Source organism: Nannospalax galili, unplaced genomic scaffold (assembly GCF_000622305.1).
Source record: "Nannospalax galili isolate Female #2095 unplaced genomic scaffold, S.galili_v1.0 scaffold52, whole genome shotgun sequence".
In the NCBI taxonomy this organism is placed as follows: Eukaryota; Metazoa; Chordata; class Mammalia; order Rodentia; family Spalacidae; genus Nannospalax; species Nannospalax galili.
Genome location: NW_008334003.1, coordinates 537,866 through 554,063, shown reverse-complemented (window position 1 = coordinate 554,063; position 16,198 = coordinate 537,866). Strand labels below are relative to the sequence as shown.

The following is a 16,198-nucleotide window of genomic DNA, read 5'->3' as shown; positions in this document are numbered from 1 at the left end:
AAAGATTTTTTTTTAAAAGACAGGATTCCATGTTTCCCAGGCTGGCTTTAAGATTTTTTTTTTTATTTTATTTTATGTATGTGCGTGTATTGCCTGCATGTAGGTAAGTGCATCTGTGTCGTGCAATGCCCACAGAGAGAAGAGGCTGTTGGATCCCTGGAACTGGATTAGCTGCCATGTGGGTGCTGGGATTCGAACCTGGGTCTTCTGCAAGAAAAACCAGCTTTGTTTTTAAATATAATTTTTTTATTATTTTTGAGTGTGTTGCCTGCATGTATGTGAGTGCACCCACATCATGCAATACCATGAACATCAGAAGAGGGCGTTGGATTTCCCCTGGAACTGGAGTTAAGGACGGTTCATAGCTGCCATGTGGTACTGGAAATCAAACCCGGGTCCTCTGCAAAGGCAGTTAGTGCTCTTAACCGACCGAGCCATCTCTCCAGCCCCAACACCATAGTTTTAAGAGGAAAAAAGATGTTTCATTCATTAATCAAGAAAAAAATAGGCACAAGACTCAGATCAGGTAATATGTTAAATAATTCAGTGGAGTTTTCTTGATTACCTAACATGTAAGTCATTTTCTCCTCTAGAATTCTTGCTTTTCCAGTTTTCCATTAGTTAAGTCATGTATAATAGGTGGTTCTTGGTAACAGAATCCAGGTGGTCTGGGAATACATCAGATGGGCTATGTACTCTGGGATTCCTTAACAAGGTTCTGAGGACCAATGTTCCAGCTGGAAATGGAAAGAGGGCCAAGACTAGAATAGGCTGCAATGTCAGACTCGCACTTACTTAAGTACAAATAATGCCTCTTTTGTGTCAGTACTGTGTTAAGAACCCAGGGGTACAAAAGTAAACGAGACAGGTATATACACTGTACCAATGGACAATGAAACAGGCAATTACAGTACAGTGTGAAAATAGAACAAAGTGTTTGGGGTACATGGGCTGCCAGAGAGTGAGTTGATTAGTTAAAGGGGTGATGTGATGGTGGTGCTAGAGGTGGGATGGTGGCAAAATCTGAATTGGAATGAGCTGTAAGAATGGAGAACAGGTAAAAAGAATAGTTAACTCTTGAGGGAATCTGTGATGGTTTAATTTTCATAGTCAACTTGATGAGCTAGAATTAATTTAGGAAACAGCCTCTGGGCATGCCTATTAGAGAATAGGCTAAAGTGGGAAGATCAGTCCACTGTGGGTGGCAGTATTTCCTGTGCTGGGATCCTAGGCTGTATAAAAAGGAGAAAGTGAGCTAAGCACAAGTTTTCACCACCCTGCTTCTTCATGAAGGAAGCAGCTCCCTCAAGTTCCTGTCACTGTGATTTATGCACCATTATGTACTGTACCCTTGGACTGTGAGCCAAAATAAACTGTTCCTTAAGTTCTTTTGTCAGGGTATTTTATCACAGCAACAGGAAAAGTAACAAAGACAATTTTATTTCAAAGAAAGGTAAAGAAATCAAACAATTTTAGTGGGGGGCAGGACTTATAGATAGGTACTGTGCCTGCTTGCCTGTCATACATGAGGCTTCAGGTTTGGTCCACAGCAAAACACACACACACACACACACACACACACACACACACACACATATACACTGAAAGGGAAAAATAAAGCTTATTTGTGTGCTGAAATAATCTAATAAAGGGAAAACAGTTCAACAAAAACAGCACAATAGACAGTCATGTCCTTGACTAGGTCTGCGGTTTGGTGCCTGAAAGGATGATCAGACAGGAAGAGTTCTGCTAGAGGTTCTCAGAGTGGGGTTTCTGAACTCGGAGCATCACATGGGGCTTAACAATTAGACTCCACGCAGTCCAGGAGTATATTCCAGTCATCTGAGCAGTCTGCAAACACATCCATGATTGCTGCAGCCCTATCAGAACAGCCAAGTTAGGGGGTCAGCCTACATGTCCATCAACACATAAATAAGGAAGAACATGGTAAAGAACACACTGGGATTTTATTTAGTCAGAAGAGTAAAATAAGACACAAATGTCACACCTCTCATAGACAGAAAACAAAAAGGGCACTTTCGGGAGGAGGGAGGGGACAGTGAAGAGGAGGTAGGTGAGGAAAGACGGTAATGGGGCATGAATGGTGAAATACATGATATGGATGGGAAAAGATCACAACAAAACCCACCACTTTCTAGTGAATATATGCTAATAAAAAAGAATGCCAAGACATGGGTGCACTTACGTACATGTAGGCAAAACAATACACCATAAAATAAAAATAATATTCAAAAATTAAAAAAATGGTTAAGATGGTAGATCTTACATTATTACACATCTTACAATGAAGGAAGGACTAAGGAAATAGAAAAGTAGTGGTCTGAATACGACTCTGCTAGAAAGCGTGACTCTCTTAGCTGGAGAGAACTGTATGTTCTCAAGACAGCCAAACATATTCCTACCCCCACCCCGACATTCTCAGACACCTACTAAGAATGAAGGAAAATACAGAACTGTCTATATCACTGTGAACAATCAAAAATCCCAGTTGTGACTCGCCATATTCTCCATGGATCTCCAAGAACCAGAGTTGAAAGCATTGCAACAGGGTTGAGTTATAATTGCATTTACTCAGGAGCTCAATTTTATATTATAGTGACCATTTCTTTATGCATAAACATGATCTTCAATTGACTGCTTTGCAGTCTAATTATAACGGAAACATAATTTACCTGTAATTTTCAGATTCACATTGTTTTGAACATTTGCCACAAATCACATTATTAAACATTTTTCTCCACACCTGATTCTTTGTATGAATCTCTCATAACTATTTAAAGAGAAACTTCTAGGAGCAGCAAAGTTCATAAGTTAAAAACTTTACCAAGTTGCCCTCCAGAAAGATCATACCAACTACAATCACAGGACAGCCAGAGTCCCATTTCAAGCTCATATTCAGTGGCAGGATAGGGAACTGGATATTTTCCCCATTCATTATTGTTGTAATTCAACAGGGAGATGTAAGATGGATAACATCTTGTGTTTTTGTTCCCCTATAGTGTAAGACGCTCCCCATGTCCACTGGCCGTTTGTTTTCTCCGTGTTCTGGAGTAGTCACGTCTCTTAGGTGGAGTCTCGAACACGTCGTGCACTGTCTGTCCTTCTCCCAACACGTAGTTTTTCTGCAGGCAAAGGCATGAACGCTGCATGTCTGTCTCGTTTTTGTCTTTTAAAGTTAAACGAAATCTTCAAAATGACTAGATGTAGAAAGTTGTCTTGTGGCAGTCATGCTATTTTAATGTCTTGGCAACAAAACAGAAAACTGGGCCATGTTCTGAAAGGAAGAAAGCAGGCAGAGATGACAGGTGTTATAGGTAGCAGTGAGCATGCTAAGTACCTCCGAGCTTGGTTTTTATATTTTACTTATTCATTATTTTTATTAAAAAATTATTCTTTTTATTTGTGTGTATAGGTACTATGCCCACATGTATGCAAGTGCACCTGTGTTGTGCAATGCCCAAGGAGATTAGGAAAGGGAGTTGGATCACCTGGAACTAGAGTTACAAACAGTTGTTAGCTGCCAGGTAGGTGCTGGGAATCAAACCCAGGACCTCTGCAAGAGCAGCCAGTGCTCTTAACTGCTGAGCCACCTCTTCAGCCCTCAGAGCTTAGAAGAAGAAAGGAGGAGGAGGAGAGGAGGAGGAAGGGGGAGGGAAGAGGAGGAAGAGGAAGAAGAGGAGGAGGAGAAGAAGGAAGAAGAGGAAAAAAACATTTAAAAAGCAAAACAAACAAAAAGCCCTCTGGGGATTTTGTGGATTGAAATGACGATTCATGGAACACATACTTTAAAACTCAACAGATAATCCCTATACCCACCAAAATTTAAAAACCACTAACCAGAAGCAGTGAGATGGTTCAAAGGCAAAGGCATTTGCTGCCAAGCCTGATGACCTGAATTCAAGATCTGGAACCCATGTGGTGGATGGAGAGAACCAGTTCTCACAAGTTGTCCTCTGATGTCCACAGGTACACCAGGACGTGTACACCCCCACACACACATAAATAAATACATAACCCCACTAACCAGATGTGGGACTTAAGAAGCAGCATTTAGTTCCTGGTTCCTCCCTTCGCTGTCAAACAAAGCTAGTACTGCTCATCTCCCTCCAAGAACTGGTCTGAGAATCACATATGTCCCTCCACTTTACAGGCTACTATACAGACCACCACCAGCTTTGATTACCACTTATACGACCCTTATTCTTATCTCACTGTAAGAAAGAAGTCACTGAAATTTTAATATGTCCAACTCTTCAAGAGAATAGGATCTTCATCACAGGACATTATGGTGTCCTTCTAAACCAGAGCTTGACAGAATGGGCAGACTGGTGTTTCTGAAATGAGCTAGTGAGTGAAGGATATATATTTCAGTGCTTAGAAGAGTACAAATATGATCCAGAATAAGAATTATTAGTAAAGTGCTCCTTGTGGAAGCCACAGCACTCAATTTTATCCATATAGGCAATTCCTCATTTCCTCTCTTTCTCTTTGGAAAGGTGACGAAAGCTATACTAACTCACTTTAAAAGTGCATATATACAAAAACACACAACTTAATGAGCTTCAAAAAAGCACTGATTTTGGTTATCCAAGAATTTCTCTAAGAGATCAACTTCAAATTTGAAACCATAGTGAAAGGGGGTCAGTAGGAAGACATCTGCATCTCAATCACGTCTTGCAAGTCTAATACTGGTTCTACAAAGGCAGAAGTTCATTAAGTCAGATTTAGCAAATCAACATGTGAGCTACTTGGCTAACTTTACTCAAAACCACCATTCAAATGATGGTTTGGTATAAGCTACCATACCTTAATTGGCAGATTATTACTTTGCCCCACTTTAGCATTAGAATAATCAAAAGGGCCTTCTAACACTCAGTTGTGATAAAACACTTCATGGGAGGAAAAGGACTATTATTTATTCATTAAATAATATCTCCTATGTATATTGTTGAAACTAACAGGAGTATTTCCTATTAGGGAAGGTATATTATGAACTTTAACATTCCTGGCTTTGCCAGTCCTAAACTCTGATATTTTGAAGTGACAGTGTGTGTGGGAGCCTGTTTGCACAGCTTGTCGCACAGTTCCCAACTTCATGGTGGCTGTGCTATGCTGTGCTGCAGCATTTATTCCATGTAAATCAGCAAACACTATCAATCACTTACCAACACATAGTGTACTCAGACTAAAACAGTGGCTCATTCTTGAGCTACTAGGTGGTAGTTCAGGTGGGGGCGGGGGGCTTTTACTGACCCATCACATCCTCTCTTAGTGATTGCCACAGGATCCAAGACTCTCTAGGAGACCTCAAGGTACATCATTAGATATAAGGGAAATGCTGAAACTGAGTTGAAGCTTCTTAGCATTGTGGTTGATCAAGAATCACAGAAAGTCCAAATAAAAATTATGCATCCTAAGCTTAGCAGTCAGTTTAAATTATATTCTTAGAATGAATACTAGCATTAGAAGCCTATAAATTGCAACTTTCATCTATTTATTATTATCTTAATTTGATGTGCCACTGACTTTAAAAAACTATTTCTTGGCACCATTTTGCTAATGACGTAAGTATTGGCTTAAAGGCCTACCACTATGCATGATCCATCAGTCTTCTGAAGTGAGACATCAAGACACTCTCGACAGTATGACGAAGCTTGGACACCAGATAATAAAACTCCCACCTCAGGTTCTGATGGTCTTGCAGTATCCTTTTCACAGTGGTTGGCATAGTAGTAAAGGCATTTGAAAACTTGTTGAAAAAATGCTGACTTGTACAAAACACATGAGGCGATGGACCAAAGGTAAAGCGCAAGTAAGAGAAAATACGGTTCAGGGGCACAGCACTGCTTGGAGATGTGAGGACACTTACCTTCAGGTTACAAAGTGTTTCTGACCATTCCATCGACCCTATCTGAGGTATGGTAGTGAGGAGTAGACTTTTGGCTTTATTGGCATTTTCTTTCAGGGTCTTTAAAACTCTGTCCACTGAAACCTATAAAAACAACAGGATTTTACTAACATTTTAAAGTCCACTGCTTTTCACAAAAGGAGTCATAAAAAAAGCAAAAGCAACTTGAGTCCCAACTTGCTATGGTGTGAATGTTTGTATCCCTTTCAGTCAAATCCTCCATGTAAGGAATTAAAAGGGGGGACACTGGGAGGGGACTGGGTCACGTAGGCAGAGTCCTGTGGTCTGAGATGTCACGTGAGGTTCAGTGAGAAGATGACTGCGAGGTGGCCCTCACCAGACACTGAATCAGCCAGGCTTGATCTTGGACCCCTCAACTATGAAAAAGTGAAGCTTTTTTCTCTAGAAAATACTTGTTCTATGGGATTTTCTCTTACAGCAGTCTGAACAGACAAAATAAACACACTGTACAGTCTGCTTACTCCAAATTTAATACCCTGAGCCCAGATACTGCTTTTTATCAAGATGGTTTTAGAACTCGGGAAAGGCCTTAGACCAATGCAACAGTATCTCTGAAAACTGTAAGATATCCCGGATATTATTGAGTATTTCAAAATGCAGAGGATTTCAAATGTTCCCAACACAAATATATGACTAAGGTGGCAGATGCTAATTTACACACCACACACATTGTACACATGTACTGGACATACACATAGTGGCACACACTTACAATTCCAGCAACTGAGAGGTAAAGGCAGGAGGATCATAAGTTGGAGGTCAACCTGAGCTATATAATGAGTTCTGGGAATGCATCAGGAGTTGATGCATTCCTTCTACCAAGAAAAAAAAAAAAAAAAAAAAAAAAAAAAAAAAAAGCTGTTCTCCCTGATTCACAGCAGAATGAATTCCAGCCTAAAGCTGTTGCTGTATTAGCTAACAAAAGGCAAACATCCGAAAGGGATTTTTTTGATGAAAAAAGGAAAAAGAAAACGTCACCGTTTTCACAGCGAGCTCCTCAGTGATCTAATGAACGGCCTGCTAACATCACAGAGTAACCACCAAGTCAAATCCAAGAGCCCCTTCAACAAACAAACCGAGACAGACGACCTCAAAACAAAAATCCCCATTTCTGTACTCTGTGCTTCGGATATAAAACACTATGACAACACCTAAATGTCCTCCTATCTCTACATCCAGCTATCAATACAGAAGACAAGAGAAATCTGCTAAATTACCCTAAGGAGACGTTTTCAGCAACTCAGACAAGAACCTTGATTTCATTTGTTCCTTACCCGCCCCCCCCTTTTTGAGGTAGGGTCTACCTATGTAGCTCAAGCTGGCTTCACACTTCTATCTCTGCCTCCTAGTACTGGTATTACAGATATGTGCCAACCAACCATGCCTCTTGACACTTTGGTTTTTTAAAGAAAACTTGTAAAAAAAAAAAATTACTTCTAGATAAGGGATATAGCTCAATGGTAGAGTACTTGCCTTAAGGCCCTAAGTTCAATCATCAGAACTGTTTTAATAAAAAAATCATTTATGAAATTCAACTAGGAACTAGAATTTTGCTTCGGCATACTAAGAAATTATTGCTAAAATATAATTAAACTAGATACTTCCTGAAATATGTTCCTGGATTAAAATGATGGATGGGAGTACAGATGAAAAGTGACTGGCCATAAACTGACACAGCGGTTGATGACAGGGACTGCGGTTTGCAATTGTTCTTATTACCAAGCTACTTTTCCATCTGTCTCAGATTGGTTCATAACAGAAAGCTGAAAAGCTGCAAACCTGAAACTAAGCACTGGCGGCAGACACTTGTCACATTTTACTCTGCTTTGAATAAAGCTAAGACCAGGGAAATGGCAACGACATCTTTGTGTCCCCTTATCCAGATGGCTTCCACAAACATCAAGCCGTATTTAGAAAACATGAGCACCATGGTGAAGGAAGTTCCACTACCACACGGTACGCAGGTAAAGGCAGTAAGCTAAGTTATTAAATTTCAGGGACTTAGAACAGACAGAGATTTACTTTATTTTTACTCATTTCTATACACTTTTCTCGTGACTCTGATCTTTTTTTCTGTTCTTGTTGAGTTCTATCCCAAATGCCCTTCCTACTGACCCTGTGATTCACAGTAACAATCTAACCCTCTATTCAAGGCCCAGCTCAATTTCAAAGGACAGGTTCCTTACAAACCTTGCTCCAAAACACTGCCCCCTCCATGGTGGTTACTGGTGAGCATGCTCCTGTGAGTCAGCACTCTCCTAGATGCTTGTTATGGCTTGAATCTGGAGTGCTTCCCAAAGGCTCATGTTTTGAACATTTGTTTCCCACTGGGTGGTGATGTTTTGAGAGACTGTAGATAGAATGTTCAGAAGTAGGTCTTCACTGGCAAAAGTAGGTCACTAGGGGTGGGCTTCTGAAGGTTATACCCAAGCCCCTAGTTCTTGCCACTCTCTAAATCCTGCTTATCCATGATGTGAACAGTGGCTGCCTCTCTGTTATGGTCTGAATCTGAAACGTCCCTCACAGGCAAATGTTTTGAATGCTTGTTCTCCAGTCTGGAGCCTTTAGGAGGTAGAGCTTGGCTGGTGCAAGCAGCTAACCCGGGGAGACAGTCTTTGAAGATTACAGCCCTGCCCTTATTCAGTCTAGCTCTCTTTGCTTCCTGGCTGTGATGTGAGGAACTGCTGTGGTGGCCTTCCTCGCCACAAGGAACTAAAACTACCTAAACCATGAACCTGAATCAACTTTTCCTCCCTTAAGTAGTTTCTGTCACGTATTTTAGTCACAGCAACACAAAAGTAACTAATACACTCATGCTCCTGCAGCACTACACAGAGGCTCCTGTCCTGCCTTCCCTGCTACAATGGATAGAACCTTCTGAAATCATGAGTCAGAATAAACCTTCCCTCCTTTAAGTTGTTATGTCAGGTATTTTGATCATAGTGACAGAAAAGAACCAATTCTCCTAGTAATCTTCCAAGGTCAGAATTGTAACTAAAGAATGCCCACCCCTCTGCCCCATGTCCTGCTTCATTCCATAGAATACTGGTTAAATAACTTATCTGGTGTCAAGTAAACTGAGAATGAATTTAGGCAACTCCAGAACCTTCTTGCCATGCATGCCAGGCTGCACATGTATTTAAAGCACAATGACACACATGGGTGGCTGAGTGGTTAACTCTGTGTGTTTTTCTTGTGATATTTAACATTATTTGTCTTTATGCCTTTCTAATTCTGTAGAGGAAATGTTTTAAGACTGAGCAGAAAACTACAGGCAGGAAGCAATCTGTTTTCAGGAAGTGGCAGGAGCTCAAGTTTCCTATTAACTGAATAGCTTCTCCATATCATGAGGCTGGGCTAAATTAGCTTACAAAGTTGCCAAGCCAGATACAGTCAGCCTTGAAAATCTCTTACAAATACTTGGCAAGAGTGTGTTACATTATCACTAAAACCAAATAACGGGGTTCACTTATGCTCCAACGCATGCATGTACACGTGGACAGAATGATGAAACAGGAGCTCCCCCTAGACCGTGAGAATCCAGAACAGTCAACTCTAAATGTGCTTGGGCACACTTACTTTTTCTTCAAAAAAATTTTCACTGTTGTTTCTTTTCTCTATTTTAAAATAAGTGAAAGAAAAAAAAGGTAGAAAGTAAGTATCCCAGCCACTCAGGAGGCTGAGGCAGGAGGACTGGAGGTTCAAATCAGGCTGGAAGACTTAGTGAGACCCCGACTCAAAAAAGTTAAAAAGAGCTAAGAATGTAGTTCAGTGATAGAGCCCTAGGTTCAGTCCCCAGTTCTGGAAGAGAAAGAAGGAGAGGAAGAATTAAGAGGGCTATCAACATGCAACATGTGGTTTATACGAGATTTTGGCTTGATTAAAGTGCTTAAAAACATTTTTTAAACGGAAGGGAAAGGCCAACAGTTAGGAGGTTTGATCATCACAGTAGTATCACATTTCTTTGTGTAACAGTGGTATTGTTGTAGGTTTTGAATTAAGAGAGGTCTTTAGGAAAATATTTACTCTGAAATGGGGGCAGGGGAGGGCAAGGTAGGTAGAGGCACACATGACCATATTTGATAACTGTGGAAGAAGGGTGACTGCTTCATAGATGTTTAAGTCTTTGACAATGAAAATGTTTTCTCTGGGAAGCCTGACCTCAATCTTCCAGATTCTCAAGTTCTAGCTGTGTCTTGCTGTTTTCCCCATCTAACACCCCTTACTGACTTCCCATCTACAATCCCTGGCACGGTCTATTATGGTGCCACCACACCTCAGCCTGCCCTTCTTTCTATCACTTCCAAGTAGCATTTGTAGACGGCAAACATTTGGTTCTGCCAATCAGATGAGTGCTCCTGAAACTCTCAACACTATTTCTTCATAACCCTTTGCTTCCTTACCCTGGTTTGCTTAACATCTTCCTCAAACTGAATGCTGGCTCCTTAGAGATGTGCATTTGCTAGCACATTCCTGTGATTCAGCCATGGTTAAATAACACAAGGTTTAGTCAGCCATGGTTAAATAACAGTTTTCTTAGGATTTCTTTCCCTTTGAAAATGAGCATCATGAGCAGTAGCACAGCACAAGGAAATCATACTCAAAATACTTCTTTATCCTTCTAAGAAATCCCAATTCTCAATGATTCTCAACATATTTACATGGCTACAATGAATTCTTCAGTCTCGACTCTCAAATAAGTCTTTCCCCCTCCGTACTGAAGATCTTCCAATAGGAACTACAGAAAATATCCAGGAAAACCCAATAAAATCTTAGAAATCCAGACCACACATGCTCAGAGGAGAACCCCACTTACTGCTTCTTCATGCTCCTTCCAGCAATCATAATCAGTTGCCATGGCAATGCTTGCATAGCAAATGCCAACCTCCTTAGCAAGCACCACTTCTGGAACTGTGGTCATATTAATAACATCTGCTCCCCAGGTACGGAATATGAAGCTTTCTGCCCGGGAGCTGAAACGAGGCCCCTCAATTGTGATTATCGTTCCCTTTGAATGGCACCGAAGTCCTAGCTTCTTAGCTGTCTCTATAAGGACCTGGAAAAGAAGAACCACAAACTCAAAACTCTCACACCTATGTGTGGTCCATGATTTTATTTTTCTCTGATGTTTAGCAAGTTAATTACTTACAGTAGACTTTTTACTAAAGTGTCCTTAGAGGAACCCTGAACCATTGAAAGAGTCTATCTAGCCCTGTTCTCCCAACCTATTGCACATATAGCTCATAGCTATTAGAGCAAATGAGATTTCTCCATGCACCTGGCATTTGTTTCCATGCTTTAATCTCATTTACTTTAGAAGCTAAGCTAGGCTTTGAATTAGGACTTGAGTCTTAGCTCTTAACCCTCATACTTGCTCAGCTAAGGTACCTCTTTGCAACCTACACATCAAACTGCTGTCCTGAGTTCCATTTTCCAAACTATTGAACAGTTAATATTTATTGCTCAGATTCATACATAATCTACAGTCTTTTGTGATGTTTTTTCTGTCAGCAAATAATTTTTCTTTTGCTCACTGCCCCTCCAAGGACATATGCTGAGATGAGAATGACCATCCTGATTTCTACCCAGAAATAAAACTTATCTGGGCATTCCTTCCTCAGTCCAGAAAAAAAACCTTAGCGGGACATTTTTTTTTTACTGGCAAGGCCATGCACAGGCTTTTAGAAACATTAAACAGTTTAATCATTGTGTCCAATACTTTAACTAGTAATATATTCTATTATATGTTCAGGCTGTTTATTTTTTTTCAGTCTATGCTTCAACACTCTCTTTTAATTAAAAAGGGGGAAAGAGTCTGTGACTGGAGAGATGGTTCAGTGGGTAAAGTACTTGTTGTACAACCATGATGGGAGTTCCAATCCCTAGCACCTAGGTAAAAAGCTGGGGGCAGCAGTGCACGCCCGTAACCCCAGTGCTGAGAGGAGACAGAAGGATCCCTGGGGCTTGCTGAGATCAAGCTTATTCTACTCTGCAAGTTCCTGGCCAAGTGAGAAAACCGAAAACTGGATAGACAAATCTGAAGAACGACAGTAAAGTTGTCCTTTGGTTTCCATACGCATGTACACACATGTACATGTGGTAACCGCCCCCCCTCGCCGCCACAAGAATAGAGTTGTATGTCTTGGCTAAACTTTAGAGGATTTCTACAAATGTGTAAAGGAAGCTCACAACCGCTGTGGGCCTCTGTGCTATTTAAGTCCTCACTATCACCCTGGGAAGTATGAACCACACACAACTGTGAGGAGAAACAGAGGTTTATAGAGGTTTATGGATGTGGGTCAGCCACAATGACAGACCCTGGGAGCTGTACCACATGAGCCAGCACTCTGCACTCCCACAAACAGATACCATCTTAAGGTAAAAGAAAAACCCCAACAACAGGGTCAAACTTCAGTTCCGAGGCTAAGATGACCTCACTTCCTTTCCTTGAGTAAGCCCAATGGCACTACTGAAATGATCACAGTCTTCATAAAGAGATGAGATAAGCAGCTGCATCAGACAGGCTAAATATAAGACGTGTGTCTGGACTCTGCTGATCTGGCATGAATAAAAGTGGTACCATGGTCCTGGTAATTGAAGGTGATAATCAGCATGTGGCAGATTCATTGACATTTTCACGTTTTTGGACAGTAGTAGTTTAAAATATCTACTACAGTAGTAGTTTAAAATATCTTTTGTAGTAATCAGGAGACAGTAATTCTTTTTTGCCTTTTTTTTCCCAGTCTTTCCAAGCATTCTGTCTCTTCATGTTTTGGCTTGGCCAAATTCATTTGGTTTCAAGGAAAGCTAAGTTATGTTACTGGAAGTTACCTCAAGGCCTCAGTGGTGGCCATTACCATTACAGCACCACGTCTAATATTTTATACCACTGTCTTCTGGGTTTCAAGTCTTGGGTTTCACAGTAACAGACATTCTCTCTATTGCTTATTTCTTTCCAAGCTGCCTCATACTGAAATGGACAATTATTCAGTTTACTCTTCTAGGTTGATTTCGACAATACTTTGTACTACGCAGCTCTGACAGTATTTCTGATCTTTTGAGTTGCACTTAATTTATAAGCCTGAGGATCTCAGACTTGGGGGCATCTTTTTATCTCTGGGAACTAAGGCGGAGGTTCACCTTTTCCCACCTTGGCCCCCATGTGGCTGACAGCGCTGCTGGGACACTGCTGCAATGCTGGGAAAAGGCTGTACAACAGTGGAAAAATTCAAAGGCAGTAGTGCCAGTCTGACTATCTTTGATGATCAATGATAATTTAATTTATAAAGGCAGTCACCAGTCATTGGGTGTTCTATACCTGACAGGCACGTTCAAGGTACTTTGTAAGTAATGCCTCTTTCAGGACTTTCACAGTCCTAGGAGGGACACGCCATCACTATCTTCATTTTACAATAGAGACCACTGAAGCTCAGAGACATTAAAGTCGCCCCAATAACACAGCAATTAAGTTAAAAACAGACTTTATCCACAGCAATCTGGCTCCAGACACTGTATCTTGACTAATACACTATATTCTTATACTAGGTTAAAAGGCAAATACGAGGAGCAAAATAGAAAATTATCAAAAGGTAGGCTGTAGTTCCAAGTGCTTCTGCTTAGAGCAACTAAGAGTAGACGTACTATTAGCAACAGGAAACAATTCTTCACATAATGATTATATCAAAAATAAATCTGAGGGAGGGGCTGGAGAGATGGCTCATCAGTTAAGAGTACTTGGCTGCTCTTGCAGAGGACCAGGGTTTGGTTCCCAGCAGCGACATGACACGAGGCAACTGTCTGTAATTCCAGTTCCAGGGGACCTGACACTCTCTTCTGGCCTCCACAGGCATTATAAACATGCAGGTAAGACATGTACAAAATAAAAAAACAATAACATGACTCAGTAGGCCTTAACATATTTGACAGAGTGCATGAAATTCTATGGGGAGACTATGGAGGGGGTGTAGGTGCGGAGGTAGCCTAAATATGATTAAGATATATTGTAGGAAATGCACACAAATTCAATTAAAAGTACATTGAAAAGATAAATAAAATAGAAAAAATCTGAGGGAGGAGGAGGAACCATGTTCTCAACTGAAGTATGTACAAATCCTGCACTAGGTCCTCATACCCTACTGTTACGTCTTCCAGAAAGACCACAAACCTCTCTTGTTTTGGGACAAAACGGCTCAGCCATTGGGATATGGCACACTCCTCTGGCACTGGAATGACTTCCATCATAGAAGGTCTGAGGCCTTAGGGATGTCCTACAAAAAATAAAATGAAAGAGTGTGTTTTTGTTGTTGTTAAAGCAGCATTGCCATCCTGAGGGCTATGAATCCTCTGTGGCTAGGTTACACCATGACCAACAGCTGTGGATAAAAGGAAGGTAATTGTTCTAAAGCATCTTCAGGATGGTACCTGGCTCTTCCTGCTCCAGGCCAGTGGCAACAGGCTTTTAAGCAGGAACTAAAGTGTAACCATTTGAGACTGTAAGTACAACTCATCATGAGTTTCACGAGGACAGGTCAACTCCCAGGGAGTCATTCTGAGAACATTTCATGGTCACAGACATAGACTACAGAGTGAATGCAGTATGACATTGCCCAGATTTACTAATTCCTCAAATTTTATCTGACTTGTTTGTGAGCTTTCTCATGTTCGTAAATTGCAGGCTTTGACAAAGACCATACCCAAATCTCCCTAAAATCTTTAAAAAATATAATTTATTTATTTTTATTTTATGTGTATGAGTGTTTTGCCTGCATATAGCTAAGTATACCACATGCATGTAATGCCTAAAGAGGCCAGAAAAGGGGATTCCCCTGAAACTGGAATTACTGATAGTTGTTAGTCACCATGTGGATACTGAGAACCAAACCCAGGTCCTCTGCAAAACCAGCCAGTGCTCCTAACTGTTCAGCCATTAGTGCATGGTGGCACACGCCTTTAATCCCAGCACTCTGGAGGCAGAGGCAGGTGGATCTCTGTGAGTTCGAGGCCAGTCTGGTCTACACAGTGAGTTCCAGGGCAGCTGGGGCTACAGGTAGGAGACCCTGTCTCAAAAAGACCAAAAAACCAAAATAAAATGAACAAAAAAACCCTTAAAACAACAACGTCAAACCTTAAAACCAATATCTCTTTTTAAACAGTTGCTTTGCTTCATGGGCCATAAAGGTTCTTACCTTACATTTGACTGCCATGTCTCTAAATTGAAAATAATTCCTGCCCTCAACTCTAGTTGTATTTTTCCAGGCCACTGCTCCATTGATGAGAACAGCTAATTGCTCTGCTCCACAGGGAACCTGTCTCCTTGATGCCCTGCTTAGCTTTCTGTTCTGTATCCCTAACTACTGGTTCTGAAGGGTTTTTGTTTTACTTTGTTTTTTAGACACAGGGTCTCCTTGTAGCCCCAGCTGGCCTGGATCTCAGACATCCATCTGCCTCTGCCTCCTGAGTGCTGGGATTAAAGGTACGCACACTACCACACCCGGCTAGTTTTTAAGCTCACATTTTTGGCAAAACATTTCTGAATCCACAAAAGACAGGCTAAAATCAATCCACTGCCAACTCACACAATTTCTTTCCAGGAGTTTTCAGAACAAACTGCAAACTACTTTCTTTTTCTAAACTTGAACCACTGAGTAATTCAAGAAAGACAGTCCCCCATCTTTCCAAAGCAGCAGATGAAGGAGGCAGGGGACATGGAAAGCTGACAGAGCACAAAAGGAGAATCAGATGTCCTTCCTCTTCCAGTGGTGGCAGCAGGGACAGAATGGAGAAAAAAACCCTTTTGCTGGTTCCATTTACACAGGCAGTATGTCTACTGACCAACCCTCAGTGACAGGAGCTGGCACTGGAGTCACCTCTGTGGAGGTGGGGCCTCAGTGCTGTGGAAGAACAAGAAGCTTCTCTCTGCAATTCCTGACCGTTTCTTGTCAGGAATGAAAAGAAGGGAAAGTCCAAGTTAACCCCACAGCAAATCCAGCTAGGGGTGAAGAATAGGTCAAATAACAGGTCCAGCCCATGTCAACAGGCTTTTCTCTCAAAGACTGACAAACAAAATGGTACCATGTTATCACCTCTGTCACTTGGTTTCAGTCCTTCTGTGAGTCAGACAGTAGCAATGTCCCCACTTGCAACTGGATTATGAAAGCCTTGTAACAGGTGCCCCTACAGAACACCCCCTGATAAATCTGCCTACTGCTTCTGTCTCCCCACACCTCTGCTTTGTGGCAAACACACAAA

The 16,198-nt window shown here is 41.3% G+C and overlaps 1 protein-coding gene across 1 annotated transcript in view; it reads right to left on the bottom strand.

Moving 5' to 3' along the window:
* Nucleotides 1–1,948: 1,948 nt before the first annotated feature.
* Nucleotides 1,949–16,198, bottom strand: part of Mtap (methylthioadenosine phosphorylase) — a 37,697-nt gene continuing 23,447 nt past the window's right edge. The window contains exons 5-8 of the mRNA XM_008828933.3: nt 14,115–14,217; nt 10,767–11,006; nt 5,891–6,013; nt 1,949–3,295 (exon numbers count right to left, since the gene is read on the bottom strand). Coding sequence (XP_008827155.1) covers nt 3,257–3,295; nt 5,891–6,013; nt 10,767–11,006; nt 14,115–14,217 — 505 coding nt within the window. The 3' untranslated portion in view covers nt 1,949–3,256. The remainder of the gene's footprint in view (nt 3,296–5,890; nt 6,014–10,766; nt 11,007–14,114; nt 14,218–16,198) is intronic.